Source organism: Delphinus delphis, chromosome 2 (assembly GCF_949987515.2).
Source record: "Delphinus delphis chromosome 2, mDelDel1.2, whole genome shotgun sequence".
Classification (NCBI taxonomy): Eukaryota; Metazoa; Chordata; class Mammalia; order Artiodactyla; family Delphinidae; genus Delphinus; species Delphinus delphis.
This window is the reverse complement of record NC_082684.1, coordinates 27,683,558-27,701,254: the sequence shown is the minus strand read 5'-3', so window position 1 is coordinate 27,701,254 and position 17,697 is coordinate 27,683,558. Positions and strand designations below refer to the sequence as shown.

The following is a 17,697-nucleotide window of genomic DNA, read 5'->3' as shown; positions in this document are numbered from 1 at the left end:
CACTGACAGCTCGCGTGCCCTGAAGCACCTCCACTCTGCACCCGCCCCCCCACCCCCAGGTCTCCTTTTATGCCGGATTCTGCCTGTGCGGGAGGCTGGGTGGGCCCCGGGCAGCCCTGGCCTCACCTGGGAAGCCAGGCAGGGAAGCTGGCGTTTTCAGAGCCCTTCCTGGGTCCCCGGCTCTGGGCTGGAACTGAGTCCCCATGACGACCCTGTGCAAGTGCCTTCCTTGTACAAGTGAGGGACGGAGGCTCAGAGAGGCGGAGTGACTTGCCCAGGAGCACACAGCAGAGCTGCTGAGGGCGACCCAGGCCTCTTAGACCCCAAAGTTCATGCTGAGGACCCTGCTGCCCTGAGTCTCAGATAAGCCTACTTCTCTCTGCCCGTGAGACAGTTCTTGGTCTGAATGAGCCTCTCAGACCTTCACTGCTCTGCTTAGTGCCGGGGGTTTGGTTTGGTTTTCTCCCCGCTCTCTATTTCTGCTTGTCACCTGCTCTATTGCTCTGTTCTCTATTGCTTTGTCCATGTGAGAGTTTCTGTATTTGCAGCGCCTGGGGTTAAAAAGTGTCATTGCTCTTTCTCATCCTGTCTTTTTGTGGGTCTCGCAAGATACATATTTGGAAATGCTTATGAAATGTCAGAATTCAGAATCACATCTGGGTGACTGTTGCCACCGTGTGAGAGCCACGTGGCTGGCAGACGGGGCCTGAGAAACATGACCGGGGTGAGGGGAGGCCCCCCTCCTGCTTTCAGCGTTACACATTTAATGTTAACTGTGCAAAAACTATTTTTTGTTTAAACATACCCAGGTAGGAAAAAACAAAATGGTCATCGTGCTCAGAGTCAGACGCTTCTGCTGCTGCTTTAGGGTCCCATCATCAGGGTGGAGCTGAAAGGGTGGGGGCTTGTTACCTAGGCCACCTGCCCTTCCAAGAGCAGAAGACGCTCAGGCCCTGGGGCCAAAAGGCCTGGATTCAAAGCTGTCACTGACCTTCTGGACAGCCTTGATATCTTTAGTTTCCTCATCTGTGAAAGTGAGGAAGATAATAGGCCTGTCCTGATTGGTTTACTGAGGCCATTTAACCCCCTGGGAGCCCTGATACCCGAGATTTTCTACCTGCTGAGGTGACCCGCCTCTGTTTGTTCAAGGGCTCTTCTGCATCCAGGTTCTGCCACCTTCCCAGCTGTTCTAGAAGCATTGCTCCTGGGTAGGCCTTCTCCCCTGGATTACTGGGGACCACCTTCTGCATCACCTGACTTCACAAGGGTGGGACCCTGGTGTCCCAGGCATCTTTCAGTGGCAAGAGGCAGAAGCCTTCTCCAGCTCCCTTCAGGCCAAAGGAGGCATTTCCAGGGTAGGTTCAGGTGTACCCATCACAGACCCCACAGAGATGAAGCATAGTCAGGCCTCTCCGGGGTGGAATCAGAAGGACCAAGAGAGCTTCTGTCTATCCCTCTGTGTGTACCATCGGCCTGTGGCCATATCCCTGTGTTTCTCTCTCTGTGTCTGCCTTGTTCCCTCTGTCTCTCTCCACCCACCTTTGTCTCTCTGTGTTCCTCTGTCTCTCCTCTCTGTCTCTGTCTTTACCTTTCTCTCTCTGGAGCTCCCTCCATCTCTCGGGGTCTAGACAGGGTGAGGCAAGCCAGATGCCCAGGGCATGGCATTTAAGGAGGCACCCACCCTCAGGTGCTGACCCTGCCCTGGCACAAGCCCCAGAGTGAGTGCCTCCTGAAATGGGTGCCCTGGCTACCTCGCTCACCACGCCCTATCCAGGCCCTGCTTCTCTCTCTGTCACCTGTTCCCTCTCTTTGTCCGACTCCCTCCTATAGCTGAGCGTTGGTTTCTCTCTTACCGCCTGGTCTCTGCTCACCTCCACACATCAGCAGCCTGATCTTTCTGCTTCTCCGGGTTGAAATTGGTTGTCTAGCCTGTATGCCTCCCAGTCCAGCAGTTCAGTTTCAAATTTCTAGTTGGTGAATACAGCCCAGCTCGGGTCACCCGCTCACACCTCATCCAGTCACCTGGATGCCAGGGGCTTGGGAACAGGCTGTCTGAGGAGGGACTGCTCAACAGGAGGGCACCCTTGGCCGCGGATCCCCAGGTCTGTCCCTCCCATGTGAAGGGTGGTGCAGGGGCCCCCCTCACTGCCAGAACACAGACAGCTTTGTCCTTGGGCCTTCCTGGGAATTGGGGATAAACAGAGCCAGGATCCAGTTTGAGAAGAGGGAATGATATGCTTACTCCACCCCTGCCCCCATCTCATGGTTTTTAAATGTCTTGAGCCCCAAGCTGCCTCTTCCTCAGACATGCTGGATCTTCCCTCTGTATCTGCAGAAAAAGTCATATCTCCCATTTGGGGTTCCGGTTTTAGATGTCTGAGCTGTGGGTGGTGAAAACACTCTGCTGTCTCTCACCCACGCGGGACCAAATGCTTCAGAGAATCCGGGGAGCAGCAAGGAGAAGGCAGCAGCCTCAACTCCAGGGATGAGCAAAGGCCTGGGGGAGGGCTGCGCCGGTCCAGGCAGCTCCAGTCAGAGGACGCAGACCATGCAGGCCCAGCGAAAGGAGCCAGAGTGAGCCCGTGGGGATGGAGAAGGCCAAGGGCACTGCCCAACATCTGTCTTATTTCCAGCAGGACCTCAGCATCCGTTTTCTGTGTGCCCTGCGGGAGGCTCTTAAATAGCAGAAGGAGGATTTGGGGGAGAGGCAGCACAGTTTCAAAGGGGAAAGTGTGACGATGGGGTTTTGGGGCCATTTCTTGCTTTATTGGGAGATATTAGCCAAGGCATGGGTACAGGAAAGGCCCAGGGATGGACGTGGAAGCCAGTGGTGCTGTGGTGCTGGGGGCTTTAGGCTTAAGTGCACAGCCTGGATCCTTCCAGGGCCTGCTTGGGATTTGTGCACCCCACGCACCACAGCCATCGGTGGCCTGCACCCTGAATTTTTTTTTTTTTTCTTATTTGGCTGCGTTGGGTCTTCGTTGCTGCGCTCAGGCTTTCTCTAGTTGTGGCGAGCGGGGGCTACTCTTCCTTGCGGTGCGCGGGCTTCTCATCACAGTGGCTTCTCTTTGTTGCGGAGCACAGGCTCTAGGTGCGCGGGCTTCAGTAGTTGTGGCACACGGGCTCCGTAGTTGTGGCTCGTGGGCCCTAGAGCGCAGGCTCAGCAGTTGTGGTGCACGGGCTTAGTTGCTCCGCGGCATGTGGGATCTTCCCGGACCAGGGCTGGAACCCGTGTCCCCTGCATTGGCAGGTGGGTTCTTAAACACTGTGCCACCAGGGAAGTCCCTGCACCCTGAATCTTGACACCCATCTTTGACCAATGTGCTTCTGGGGATGGCAGCACCCAATCCCCAAGATTTGCTGGCCTCCTGCAGACGGAGAGAAGAGGCCATCCCTAGCAGAGACAGCTCCTTATAAGCACTGGAGAAAAGGTTATGCAGATGCAAATGTAGGCAATAAATCACTTTTATAATTATAGAATCCAAGCCTGTGGCGTGTTTCTCTTGAATTTTTTATTCCATTCATTCATTTGACTAACATTTGCTGTGCCCCTACTCAGTGCCATGTTCTATGCCAGGTGCTGGGGATACCCAGGTCCCCCATTCTCCAGATTAGCAGGGAAGGCCGCTACTACATAAGCAGAGAATTACCAAGGGGTATGACAGAGACTCTTACAGCGGGGGAACTCAAAGTGCTGTAGCAGCATAGAAAAAGCAGTTAATTCTATCTGGGGAGTCAAAGGAGCCTTCCTGGAGGAGGTGGCATTTGCTCTTGAGGGTTGTAAGAGTTTACAAATAGGAAAGGAAGGTCATCTCAGGAGGGCCTGGCTGGCTTGGAGAAGGGTGAGACGTTTGGAGTCGAGAGGAATGGCAGGAGGAATTGATGTGGCTGCGGAGGCAGGGTGGAGCAGCCCCCCATCTAGGTGTCATCCTGGCCCAGTTGTTCTCTTAAACTTCCAGCGTTGAGCCTCTTCGCGTCTGCTGCTAGCGCAGCTTCCGTTGGCTTCCAGCTTTATGTAGGATGAGGCCCTGCGCAGGGGTGGGGTGGGGAGGTGGAGGACAGAGGTTGTGTCTCCTAGGAAACGGCAGCTCTGCCAGAACCCCAGAACCCTGTGAGCCTGGCAGGGCCCAGGTTGCACACATCACCTTGGCAGTTTGTGGGCAAACCCTCTCGGCCGAGGGGAGATTGCACTGCCAGCCACTTCCTCCAGTTCCTTCCCTCTGCCTGTCGTCACGGTTACCTCGGCCTTGTTGGGGGTGAGGTAGAGGTTGGGTGGAATCAACTTTGTCCGGGTTTCTATTTCCCCAGATGCGGGTCAGCCAGAGGAGCTGTCACTTCTGGTTCTGTTTCAAAGGAGGCCAAGGGGCTGGGAGGTGCTTGGGTGCGGCCGTGTTGACAAGGCGCCTCTCCAGCCGGCCTCCCAGGCAGGGCGGGAGAGGGTCAGGGAGAAGCTCCAAGGTGGTGGAGAAGGAGAAGGGGCTGCCCTGCCAGGGCCTGTGCTGAGGGCCGTGGGTGCTGTCTCCAGCCCAGGCCCTCGGTCTTGAGCTCCTAGAGCATGCCGGGAGTGTAGGCAGAGAGGCTGTTTATTTTCCTGGCCTGAAGCCCTTTCGGCTGAGACCTTATTCCAGGCCTCAGGCTGCCAGAAGCACCCGCAACTGGCTCCAGAAGTGAGAGAGTTGGCAACCCAACCCTTCTCCAGCGGCCTCGGACTCTAGGCCGTTCCCAGACCGGCTGGTCCTGTGTATCCTCCAGATTCTCCTGGTGGGTAATGGACAGTGAGAGACATCACGTCAAAGTGATCCTAATGGGCTGGGGCTGTGGTCAAGAGCAGGAAGGCTGAAGTCAGAGAAATCTTGAGTTGGAAGCCTGACTCTACCGTTTCCTCACTGTAGCGCTGGTGAGCCTCAGTCTCACCATCTGTGAGATGGGGCAGTCACAGTCCCTTCCTCATCAGACTGTAAGGTTTACATGACCTGTGTTTAAAGCCCTTAGCAAAGTAGGCAACAAATGGCAGCTCTTGTTATTATTATTAATGAAACAACAATAACTGCAGCTTTGAAAGTCTGTGTTGGTGGGCAGCGAGCCTTCTCCTTCCCATTCTACGGGCCCTGTTTCATGCGTGGTAAATTTCCTAGTGTGTCTCTGGGAGAAGCAAGCCTGGAGACTCCAAAGGCCCCTCTGTCTGTGTCCCAAGCAGGGCACTTTAAGGAGCCCATGGGATCCTGGGATGCAAGTGGATGTCCTGGGGGAAGAACATGCAGAGGCAGAGAGAAGGATGAACCCAGGTGAGGGGGCTGGGGAGAGTTTTCCATCACCAGGAGATAGATCTGAGGGTTTGGAAGGACCGAGAGAGAGGACAGAATACCTCCCTCAGGGAGGTGACAGTGGGGGCAGAAGGTGAAATCAACACTCGTGCCCAAGGTGTTTTGCAAGTGCCAGGGAGCCACTGACCTGGCAAATAATGCCCAGAGGGCTTGGGCCAGGCAAGAGAACAGACTGCCACCGCCCATGGGGTGTCACCTCTGTGTGAGGAGAGCGCCAGGCTCTGGGCCTCCTGAACGCTGGCAGAACCCAGGTGGCCCTGCCCTCCTGGGGCACTGACTGCTCCCAGGGATGCCCACCTACTCCGAGAGCATCCTCGGGCCGGCTGGGAAACGCTGCCGTCCCACCCGCCAAGAGGCCAGCGGGCCGGCAGTGCGGCTCACTCACGGCGAGGTGTGGGTTCGGTTGTCCATCTGCCGGTCTGAGCGTAAGGAGGGAAGCTGTACGCCAGGCTTGCCTCAATGTCTCATCCGTGGCTCTTTGCCCTCACAGCTAGACGAGGAAGAAGAGCGAAGGAAAAGGCGTCGGGAGAAGAACAAAGTCGCGGCCGCCCGATGCCGGAACAAGAAGAAGGAACGGACGGAATTTCTGCAGCGGGTGAGCAGGGCAGTGGCCAGGGGGGACCCCGGCCTTGTCCTTTAGTGGCTAGTGTGCTTATAGACCAGGAGATGCCATCGAATGCCTGCAGAATCAATGTGTACTCTCTGGCATCTGCCCAACTGGCCTCGACCCCTCTGCCTTCCCTGCCTTCTCTCCGATGCCCCCTCCCTGAGCCAAGACGCCCAGGGGCAGCCAGCAGCCGTTCTGCCCACCCAGATCCCTGGACCGCCATAGAAGGTGGGAGGAGCCAAGTTCCCCGCCTCTAACTGAGGTCAGACCCGCGATGCTAATGGACCCAGAGGGCCCAGGACTGGCACTACCCATGCCGGTGCGCTGAGGGCTGCCAGAGTTGTCTGGCGCGGGTGCAGATGAAGTCAGTGAGAGCTCCCTGCACGTGGGCAGTGGGCGTAGCGATGGGGCAGAGAAAAGTTCCTCCCTCACGTGCAGGAGGCTCTTCTGGCTCTGCCTCCCATCTGCCTGGCCTCAGCCCCACCGAAGCTGACCCCCGAGCTCTCGGCTGTTGCCTCTGGGACCAGAGGTCAGCTCTGCGTGCCAAGGCCAGTGGAGGGCCGCCTTGCCTCATGGCCCTCGGAGCACATCCCTGCCCTTTCATTTGGAATGTGCCAAATGGGCCTTCCCTGCTCCTGAAAAACGGTAGATGGCTGTGAAGGGACATGACCAGAAAGCTAATTAGTCCAAGCCGGTGGTCTCCAGCCTCCCCACCCCCAATCCCTTGTTGATTTCTAAATAACAATAGTAACACCATAGAATAATAACATCACAGGTCAGGCTCCCTTCTACAGCGTGCAACCGCTAACACTAGTTGCTAACGTGTAAAGTGGGGCCCTGTGCAAAGCGCAGTGTACATATGAGCTCATTTTATTGGCATAATAACTGTATGAGGTAGGGGGCTGCATTATTTTCTGTCTGCACACGGGGACACTAAGGAAGGCACGGGGAGTTAAGTAACTTGCCCGGGTCCCTCAGCAACTAAGCAGTAGAACTGAGATTCGACCTGAGGCTAACTTCAGAGCGTCCATCCTCAGCACTCTGCCCTGCTGGCTCTCATTCATTCATTCGTGGGTTTGTTCATTCCTTTGTTCATTCATTCTTTTGCTCGTTCGTTGATTTGTGGACAAGTAGTTTTAAGCATGTACTGAGTGCCCAGCCCTGTGCTAGGTGCGCTGGGGACACACAGGAAGGACCAGTCGTGGTCCCTCCTGTGGGATCTGGAGAGACAAGGCCGGGCTGGACTGGGTTTTCTCTGATACGGGGGATCTGTGAGTCTCTTCTCATGCTTGCAACAAGCAGAGAGCAAATCTGAGATCATGGGTGTCAACACCGTGGGGCAGTGTGTACACCTCCGGCTGTGAGCATCTAGGGCAGGGGAAAGGTCAGTGGAGGCGGAGTTAGACTCCTGGAGCTGGGAGCCCCTTGGAAGAGATGGTGGACCAACACCAGGCGGGAAGTTTTCAAGAAAATTCTAAGGCATGGGTCTCACATAGGCCTTTAACATAGATGGAGTGTCACACCCCTCATTTCTAGCCCTGAGTGCCTGTGGAGTTGGGCGAGGCATAGCAGGGAACAGAGAATCTCACATCCCATCCCCGCCTTCAAGGGCCTGTCAGCCAGCCAGCAGGCAAGAAGGGCCAAGTGAACGCACACCAGTAACACACTAGTGCAGCGAATGGTCAGCGCCAAGTGAGCGGGACGAGCTGCTCCGCACATTCCAGTAACACCGGCTGAGCACCTACTGTGTGCCAGGCATTTCCCGTATCTCGTTTAATCTTACAACATTCCACTGAGCTAGACATTGATGATCCCCATTTTAGACACGGACCCGTAGCGCAGAGGGTCAGGTTACTTGCCTGCGGTCACACTGCTAGTGTGCGGTGGAGCCGGGACTCACCCAGCTGTTCGCTGACCCATCTGTCCATCCTTAGCACTTGAGTGAGTGCCCGCCACACAGTGGGCCCTCAGGCCATGGCTGCAGTGGGGTGGCAGGCAGGCGACAGGGATGGGATATGTGCTGAGCGTTAGGTTGGGCAAGCGCGGCGGGCTGTGAGCACAGACGGAGGGGCCCTGTCTGAGTCTAGGCTGCGGAAAGACTGCTGATTGAGACATAAGACAGGAGCGGGAGGCAACGCGTGGAAGGACAGGGCTGGAGGGGTCAGTCACCACCAAAGCCAAAGCAAAGGCCAGAGGCAAGAGGTGTTGTTTAAGGATGTGGTGAAGGGAGTGAAAAAAATACCAGTGTAGCTGGAGTGTACAGCCCATGGAGAGAATAGGGCCCCAGAGCCTTCACCTGTCGGGCAATCCCTGTGCTGGGCTGTCTGGGGCGGTCCCGGTTGGTGCCTGCCGGCCGGGCCTGATTATTAATGGTACATTCTTTCACTCTCTCACGTGTCCCTGTTAGGACGATGAAGTGTGTTGGTCATGGAGAGCCATGGGAGCGTTTCAGGAGGAGAGAGATACACCCTGTCGCTGTGGCTGCAGCGTGGGGCACGGAATGGGGAGCTGAGAGTAGAGTGGGAAGACCGGTTATGTGGCGATGGTGCTATCCTGGCGAGAGGAGCAGGCAGCGGCGGACCAAGAGAAGTGCAGGCCTCGAGGATGGAGGTTTCGGGAAGTCTGTCGGGGCTCAAGTCCAGCCCCCCTCATCCCCACGCCCACCTCCTCCTCCCCTCTGGCCTTGGAAGCAGAGGCCGGGTGTGAGGTTTAGGGCGTGAAGGCAGATGGCTGTGTGCACAGTCAGTACCCAAAGACATGGGGGATTCTCTTGTAATTAAGTAATTAGTTTGTTTATTTATTTAACATCTTTATTGGAGTATAACTGCCTTCCAATGTTGTATTAGTTTCTGCTGTACAACAAAGTGAATCAGCTATACGTATACATATATCCCCATATCCCCTCCCCCTTGCCTCTCCCTCCCACCCTCCCTATCCCACCCCTCTAGGTGGACACAAAGCATGGAGCTGATCTCCCTGTGCTATGCGGCTGCTTCCCACTAGCTATCTATTTTACGTTTGGTAGTGTATATATGTCCATGCCACTCTCTCACTTCGTCACAGCTTACCCTTCCCCCTCCCCATATCCTCAAGTCCATTCTCTAGTAGGTCTGTGTCTTTATTCCCATCTCACCCCTAGGTTCTTCATGACCTTTTTTTTTTTTCTTAGATTCCATATACATGTGTTAGCATACGGTATTTGTTTTTCTCTTTCTGACTTACTTCACTCTGTATGACCGACTCTAGGTCCATCTACCTCACTACAAATAACTCAGTTTCGTTTCTTTTTATGGCTGAGTAATATTCCATTGTATATATGTGCCACATCTTCTTTATCCATTCATCTGTTGATGGACACTTAGGTTGCTTCCATGTCCTGGCTATTGTAAATAGAGCTGCAATGAACATAGTGGTACATGACTCTTTTTGAATTACGGTTTTCTCAGGGTATATGCCCAATAGTGGGATTGCTGGGTCGTATGGTAGTTCTATTTTTAGTTTTTTAAGGAACCTCCGTACCGTTCTCCATAGTGGCTGTATCAATTTACATTCCCACCAACAGTGCAAGAGGGTTCCCTTTTCTCCACACCCTCTCCAGCATTTATTGTTTGTAGCTTTTTTGTGTGTGTGTGGTACGCGGGCCTTTCACTGTTGCAGAGCACAGGCTCCAGACACATAGGCTCAGCGGCCATGGCTCACGGGCCCAGCCGCTCCGCGGCATGTGGGATCTTCCCGGACCGGGGCACGAATCCGTGTCCCCTGCATCGGCAGGCGGACTCTCAACCACTGTGCCACCAGGGAAGCCCTGTTTGTAGCTTTTTTGATGATGGCCGTTCTGACTGGTGTGAGGTGATACCTCGCTGTAGATTTGATTTGCGTTTCTGTGATTTATTTTTAACACGTCACATATTTACAAGGCTCGGAGGTACAAAGGTATATGTATGTGTATGTGCGCACGCGCACACACACACACACACACACACACACACACACACACATACATACGCATACACACATAGACGTATAATGTAAAAAGTTACCCTCCCATCCTTGGCCCCTGGACACTCAGAGCCACCCTGGGAGATTCCTGTAGCCTCTCAGAGTTCACCTGCCAGGACCAGCCACATCCCTGAAGGAGGCAGGCCTTTGTGGGGGTCAGATCCACGCCCTGCAGGCCCCAGGCCACCTCCGCTGCCTGCATTCGGGAGCAGCAGCCCCTTGGCTCCCCACAGCTGTACAGCCGGCCTCTGTAACCCCGCTGTGCCCGACACAGCTCCCTGGGTGTGGGCATCAGTGACACAGTCTCACACCCTCACAGCGTTCCTTGCTCTTCATAGCCACTCTCTCCCTGATGGTCACGGTGACTCTGGAGGAGGCAAGGCAGCCCCATTCCACTGAGTGGCATCTGAGGTTCGGAGGGATGAGAGTTGCTCAGCGTCACACAGTGGCCGAGTCAGGACCGGAGCCCAGAGCTTCCTCTGTGGCCCAGCACTCTATTCAGGTGCCCAGGCTCCAGGACTTAGGAATCTTGTTCACAGCAGTGTAGCTGGCCAGTGGCAGAGTCAAGATTTTAACTCAGACAGGGCTTTTGGGCTCAGAAGTCTGCACCAGGCTTTTTTTTTTTTTTTTTTTTTAACAGAAAGAGTTGGGAAGTGGAGCCCATTTTAAGTGCATTAGGGTAACTTTTTAAAATAATAGAGTCAGAGAATCTTAATGCTTAAAGTTCCCTGGGCCAATTATTATATTTTAAGGGGGAAAATGAGGTCCGGAGAAGGGAAGTGACTAGTCCAAGGGCACACAGAAGGATGCCCAGCCCCTCACCCTGTGGGGTTTTTTTTTTAATTAATTAATTTTCATTTTCGGCTGCTTTGGGTCCTCGTTGCTGCACGCAGACTTTCTCTAGTTGCGGCGAGTGGTGGCTACTCTTCGTTGCTGTGCACGGGCTTCTCATTGCGGTGGCTTCTCTTGTTGTGGAGCACGGGCTCTAGGCGCGCGGGCTTCAGTAGTTTTGGCACGTGGGCTCAGTAGTCGTGGCTCACAGGCTCTAGAGCACAGACTCAGCAGTTGTGGCGCACGGGCTTAGTTGCTCCGTGGCATGTGGGATCTTCCCAGACCAGGGATCAAACCCGTGTCCCCTGCATTGGCAGGTGGATTCTTAACCACTGCGTCACCAGGGAAGCCCCGTCACCCTGTGTTTTTTCTGCTCCTTTCACTGACCACTGTGGAGGAGACATTAACCTCCTTCACTTGCATTAATTCCATTCTGAAACGACAAATGGTTTCATTTTCTCTAGGGCAGTAAATATCTACCAGAGGCAAAACGATAAACAAAAATGCAAGAAGGGTTATTCATTTCATACTTAAGGTGCGAAGATCCTAGCCCACGTTCCTGAGTTTATTAGGAAAACAGATCAGGCAATTGCTGTTCTAAGACCACAAACCACTTCTACAATCATGGTTAAAAAAAAATTCCTCTGAGCTCAACGTATACTTACACATTAAATAAATACATAGCACCAACTAATAAAACAGAAGAAAATAAAATGAAAAAGCAGTTAGTTACAGTCTGATAGCCAGACTGTCAGGGGTCAGGATAGTCTATGAGGTACCCATACATTTTCAAACCAGCAAAACATCATGCCATTCCTATGATACACGCACAGGGAAGCAAGTCGCCACATACCCACTGGGTCTTTTTGTGCGATACAGGTGTTCACGTGTAAGGTGGGTTTGACGTGCAGTCTTTTCAAGGACAAGGATGTATATGCAGGGCTGCTGGACCCTGCCCCTTGCATGTCCATTGTAACTTCCGTCCACTGTGCAACCCAACTCGTTCCTTGCCCTCCCCACTGCTCTCCAGAGCAACTCCCACCTCCCTGCTTCCTTGGATACCCCCCAGCCCAGGCTCAAGGGCAGCTCTCCTCCGAGCTGCCCATTCTGCAAATGCAGGCAGTCTCCAAGACCTGCCAAGTTTTCTTGGAAACGGCCTCCTCCTCTGCTTCTCCTCCTTCTTGTCTTCATATTCCCTTGCTCATGGCTTAAAGTAAAAATTCCTTAAGCCTCCCTAACCCTTCAGTTTACAAAATGCTTTTCCCATGTGCAGTCATTTAATCCCCAGGATCATCATCATTTTACCGACGAGATAACTGAGGCTCAGGGAAGTTAGGAAACTTACTCTTGACTCTGATTCCAAACCCCACCAGCTTTTCTGGTTCTGGCTATAAATCCACCTTCCCAGCTTTGTACCCTACTATATCCTAAAGTGACCTATGGTCACAATGGAGGATTTTTATCTCCTAAACACATCTTAAGCTTTCCCCTGTCTGCGTCCTTGTTCACTCAGGGCTTGCTTCTTGAAATGCCCCCCACTCCTACCGACTTTCTCTGTTCAACCAGCGTCAACCTATTTTTCAAACCCAAGGTCAGACCCAGCCATTTAGCCCACTCTCTCATGGTCTTCTAGACCCTGGATGGCTGATGGGCACATGATAAGCTCTGCCCTGCTCTAGAAATCCTTCTTCCCCTTAGAGGGGAAGCTGCACAAGATCTGTGTAGGGGCTCATGGGCCTCTGGACCCCCTAGAGCATTCACTGTACACAGCAGGTTCTCGGCACACGCTTGTGGGTGGGTGGATTGAACCGAAACTCCTGGAGGCAAGAGGCTCAGAGGCTTAGAAGTTGGAGCTAAAACCTTGACTGGGGGGAACCGCACCGTCAGAGACATTCCCAAGGTCACCAGGTTGTAGACCCAGTGGGCAGGCAGCTAAGATGGGCACCTACCTGCCCCAGACTTATGGTTTCACGTGGGGTCTCTCCTGGCCCTCAGCGATGCTCTTCTCTCGGAATTTGGAGAACCATGGACCAGGCCGGCCTCCCTGTCGCGCTTTATCCGGCTGAATCCAAAAACACCCTAGCTGGCTTTTAATATTTTCCCCTGAGCACTTTTTCCTTCTTTGAGGCTGTTCTCCCGCAGCGTCTGGTCATGAGGACTGTATATATCTCAGCAGTTCTGAGTCCCCAGCACTGGGCTGCCTCTGCAGACATGAGCAAAAGGAACAACTCAGTCAGCCTGGCTGGTGTGGGGAAGACAGCAGCCCCGGGGCCCTGGAGAGCCCCGAGGGAGGCTGCCCGGCTGGGCCCCCAGGCGGGGCCGTTCAGCCCATCACAACCACAGCCCACACTCGGTCTGATGCAGGTTGCCCGGCCTTGGCACTGTGGACGTTTTGGATTGATAGTTCTTGTTGTGGGGTCCTGTGCATTGAAGGGTATCTAGGATCATCCCTGATCCCTACCCACTGGATTCCAAGGGCACCCACCCTCCCCAGTTGTGACAACCAAAAATGTCTCCAGATATTGTCACATGTCTCCTGGGAGGCAAAAATTGCTTCTAGTTGAGAATCACTGGTCAACCTTTGCTGGCCCTTGAGTAAATTCCAACCTCCAAACTGGTCATAAGTTTTTAGACAAAGTCCAAGAAATACCATTCCGGTGCCTCTGTGTTTTCCTGGGTTGACCCCCAGAGCCTTGAATTGGTACGCCCATCACCTGTCATCATGAACAGGTAAACCCCCCTAAATCAAATCAACGTTGCTTCCTTGCCCTGGAGCCTCTCCAGCTGAGCTGGAAGTTCTCTGGAAATCTCACTTGAGGTCTATTTAAAGCCACATTTTGGATCCAGAAGGATGACTATTGATTGCCTCCCAGTGGGCAGAGGTTCTAGATATCAGGGGATAAGGAAGAGGCTGTTTAAATCATTATAGACTAATAACCAGGAAGCACATGTTTTAGGAGGAATTACGTGACCACACTGGGCCTGTGGACCCTACAGGCCAATATATCCCCAGCATACATTTATCATATATAAAGCACCTTGCCATTGCACTGCCATCGTGGGCCACCTTTAACCCCTCCGTGGACCCTCCATGCATCTGTTCTGGATACGCTTGGCCTCCATTCCTGTCCCACCCTTTGTTTCTTGTGCAAAGGCCCTGAGGCAGGAGAGTATTTGGCGTATTTGAGCAACAGCAAGGAAGCCACTGTGGCTGGAGTGGATTGAGTGGGGAAGAGAGGTGGGACATGAGCCAGGCTGGCCCCAGGATATAACCTGGGTTCATCCCACTAGCAGCACAGGCCAGTGTCACAGGTGTGACAGGCACGGCCTAAAGAAAGTCAGTTACCCCGGGGGACTCGATAGCAGATTCTGTGCTTCCTCTAGTGGGAACCTGGCAGACAGAAAACAGGCAAACGCCAGCCTGCTGTGCCCTGTGCCTACCCAGAGGGAGAGTCTCTTCCCGGAGCTGGTTCCCAGTGAGAGCCTAAAGCCACGTGTCTGTTTTGCATGCAGGAATCCGAGCGGCTGGAACTCATGAACGCAGAGCTAAAGACCCAGATTGAGGAGCTAAAGCAGGAGCGACAGCAGCTCATTCTGATGCTGAACCGGCATCGCCCCACCTGTATCGTTCGGACGGACAGCGTCAAGACGCCCGAGTCGGAAGGCAACCCGCTGCTTGAGCAGCTAGAGAAGAAGTGACCGTGGGCTTGGGAGGAGGAGGAAGAGGAGGAAGAGGAGGAAGAGGAGGAGGAGGCCACCAGAGGGCCCTTCCTTGGTGCATGAAAAACTTTACAGCAAGGCTCAGCACAACCAGTAATTAGTGGGGCTTTTTTGTGAAACTCAGATCAGCCGCATAAGGGGAAGAGCAGGCTGACGAAACCCAGAAGGACCAAGCGCTGAGACCAAAGTAGACTTGAGGGTGGGGCTGTCCTGCTGGGGCCCAGCGCAAACGAGGCAGGACAGAGGCACCCAGGCCGGAGAGACGCCCAGCCAGGCAGCCTTGGGCACTTCTCCGGCCTCTCCGCCAGGCCACCTACCCCAGGGACCTCCGAGCAGCCAGGAAAAGCCATGAGTTACAACCAAACACGGCTGAGGATGGAGCTGAGTAACACTGCCATCTGCCTGCCCCAGCCCTGACCCCTGACCCTGATGCGAGGCCGGAGAGGGCCGTGATGCGGGGCCCGGTGCGGCCTTGCTGGGGAGTAGCAGCCGGGTGCACCCTCGCCGGCCCTGCTGGAGTTTGCTGCGGGCACGAGGCGCGGGCGCCCTTCCAAAGCACATACTCACTGAATGTTTACAGACTGGCTGTCCTGGCAGGGCTTTCAACTGCACATGTTTTTTATCTTTCTTTTTTTTTTTTTTTAATATTTTTTACAAAAAAAAGATTTTATACAAGCAATATATATATGGATTTCTATAATCACTCGATGTGATACAGTATAAATATGTTATGGTTTGTCTGTTACGAACAGATATCCAGCAGTTATGGCCGTTGTGTGTAACTCCTAAGTACTGTAGTCTCTGGGTGTTGCGGGGTGTCCGGGGAGGGGGTGGGGTGCGTTTCCATCCTGGTAAACCCTTCATAGTACTCAGTCCTGTATTGCTCAGTAAACGTTACTCTTACTTACCCAGCCGCCTCTTGTGGTGTCTGCCTGTGGAATGGGGTGCAAGGCACACCTCGTGACTTCCCGGTGTGCGGTGTCGGAGAATGTTTGGAGCATCTGCTGTGGGCCCTTGGTTTTCACAACAGCCCTCCCAGGTAAGTATTTACATGCCCATTTTATAGATGAGGAAGTCGAGGCTCAGAGAAGTTAAATCTGCAGTACTTCCTTTGCTCATTCACTCAACAAATGTTTCCTGAGTGCCAGCTGGGTGTGTGCCAGGTACGCTACAAGGGGCTGGGTAGTCCCTGGGGAATAAAACAAACCTAGGCCCTGCGCTTATGGAGCTGACGGTCATGAGCTAAATCCTGTGTGTGCTCCACACGCTGTCTCTGTTCATCTTCACAATGGCCTTATCAGGGAGCAGCCGTTGTCCCCATTTGTAGATGAGGAATTCTAGGCCCAGGGAGTTTAAATTTGCCTTGTTGAGGACTTACTGGGTGACCAGCATATATAGTCTCATTCACTTCTCTCAACAGCACAAAATAGGCATCATTACCTCCATTTTAAAAATAACTGAGGCTCAGAGAGGGTAAGTGGCTCATCCAAGATCACCCAGCTCGTGAGGAGCAGAGCTGACGTTTGAACTCTGCTTCCAAAGGCCCATGACTTTCTCCACCTGTGGCCAGCTGACTGTGTGATTGTCCCCGTGGTGGAATGTCTCACCTGATTAGAACAGGAGGCCTATGAGGCCATGGTTACAGATCTAGTTTCTGGGAGGGCTGGGTAGAGTTCCAGGCTGTGCCACGGTCATGGAGTGAACCAGTGATGTGAGCAAATGGTGTGAATGGATACTACCTGCCCCCCCACCACCAAGAACAAGAACAGCTCAGTGCCATAGGCAAGAGCTGCCAGTTACGTGGCATGTGATGGTTCACAGGGCACTTCCATGCAATTACTCATCTGATGTTCCAGCTCTATGAGGCAGGTGGGATAGGTGTTTTAGTCCCATTGTACTGCTGTGCAAACTGAGGCTTACGAAGATTAACGCTCACCCAGCTGTAAACAGGCAGACCCAGGAACTGAGCCCTACTGTCCTACCTTAGACTTGTGTGTTCTCTCTTCTCCATTACTGGGGCTGGATAACTAGTTGCTGATGGTGAGGCTTCACGTCAAGGACAGCAGTGAGCTTGGGTTGCTTCTCAGATCTTGAACGATTCCTTCTGGGATGGACAGGAACCAAGAACAGGTCATTAATACACCTTTGGTTCCTTACTGCCTTATCTCAGGTCCCCTCTACCCAACACGCTCGGTGCGCCACGCCCAGCCCTCACCCTCCGAGCCCTGCCTTGGAAGCAGTGCCTGGTCAGCTCACTGGCAGCTGTGGTGGCACACGGCGAACCCTCAGGCTGTAATCCTTTGACATTTACCAAGCCTTGAGAAAAGTGAAGATGGGGACTTACAGGCCCTCATGTGATCTGGTGGACGTTCCTGCAGGACCACCGCCTGCCCTTGGCTGTGGTTCCTCTGGTCCTGTGCTGGGTGCCGCGAGCCTGTACCTCCAGGACAGAGCCCTCCTTCGCCTCCGAGGACGGGCTGTCTCCCAGAATCAGTGGCATGTGCTATGCTGTGGCCCACCTTTCCTCATCAGGACCACAGCTCCCTGCTGTGGGAAGCCAGAAGTCCGTCAGTCACAATCTGCCTCCTAAGGGCTAATGTTCACATGTTTTCTGTGTGCCTGACAGGTTAGATGCGCTACTGCAGCCAGTCCGTACTACGACCTTGCTGGGAGGTAGATGCCATCATTCCCATGTTACAGATGAGAAAACCGAGGCACAGAGACCAAGTAACTTGCCCAGATCACAGTCCTTTGAGTGACGGAGTCAGGATGTTCTTACAGTCTGACTCCAGGTGTAAAAAGCTGGCCTGGGCCTCACCCTGGGGGAAATGCTGTGTTTGTGGTGCGACCTCAGTTACTGGGAAAACTTGCGTGCAGAGGGCCAGGAGAGATGGCACAGGTTGAGCATTCCCAACTCTCAGACACCCATCTCCAAGTGTACGTACAGAAGACATAACTTTAAAGGCAAGTAGGTTCAAGATCCAGTCTTCTACTGACCAGCCATGAGCCTCACTTATCTGTACAGTAGGAACAGTAATCCAACCCCTTATCTGTACAGTAGGAACAGTAATCCAACAACGCCCTTATGGGGTTGTTGTCAAGGTCAAACATGGAATGCATGTGAAAGTGTCTGGTGAAATACGAAGCTCCACACAGTGGTGATTATCTGTTAGCGGGGATGGTTGTTATTTACCACATAGTACTGATTACTTGAAT

The 17,697-nt window shown here is 53.5% G+C and overlaps 1 protein-coding gene across 2 annotated transcripts in view; it reads left to right on the top strand.

The window, feature by feature from the left end:
- The window catches only part of JDP2 (Jun dimerization protein 2), a 40,855-nt gene extending 25,722 nt beyond the window's left edge, over window positions 1-15,133 (top strand). For both annotated transcript variants that reach the window (XM_060004163.1, XM_060004164.1), the window contains exons 3-4: window positions 5,815-5,919; window positions 14,275-15,133. In XM_060004163.1, the coding sequence (XP_059860146.1) occupies window positions 5,815-5,919; window positions 14,275-14,460 (291 nt within the window). In that variant the 3' untranslated portion in view covers window positions 14,461-15,133. The remainder of the gene's footprint in view (window positions 1-5,814; window positions 5,920-14,274) is intronic.
- Window positions 15,134-17,697: the final 2,564 nt, after the last annotated feature.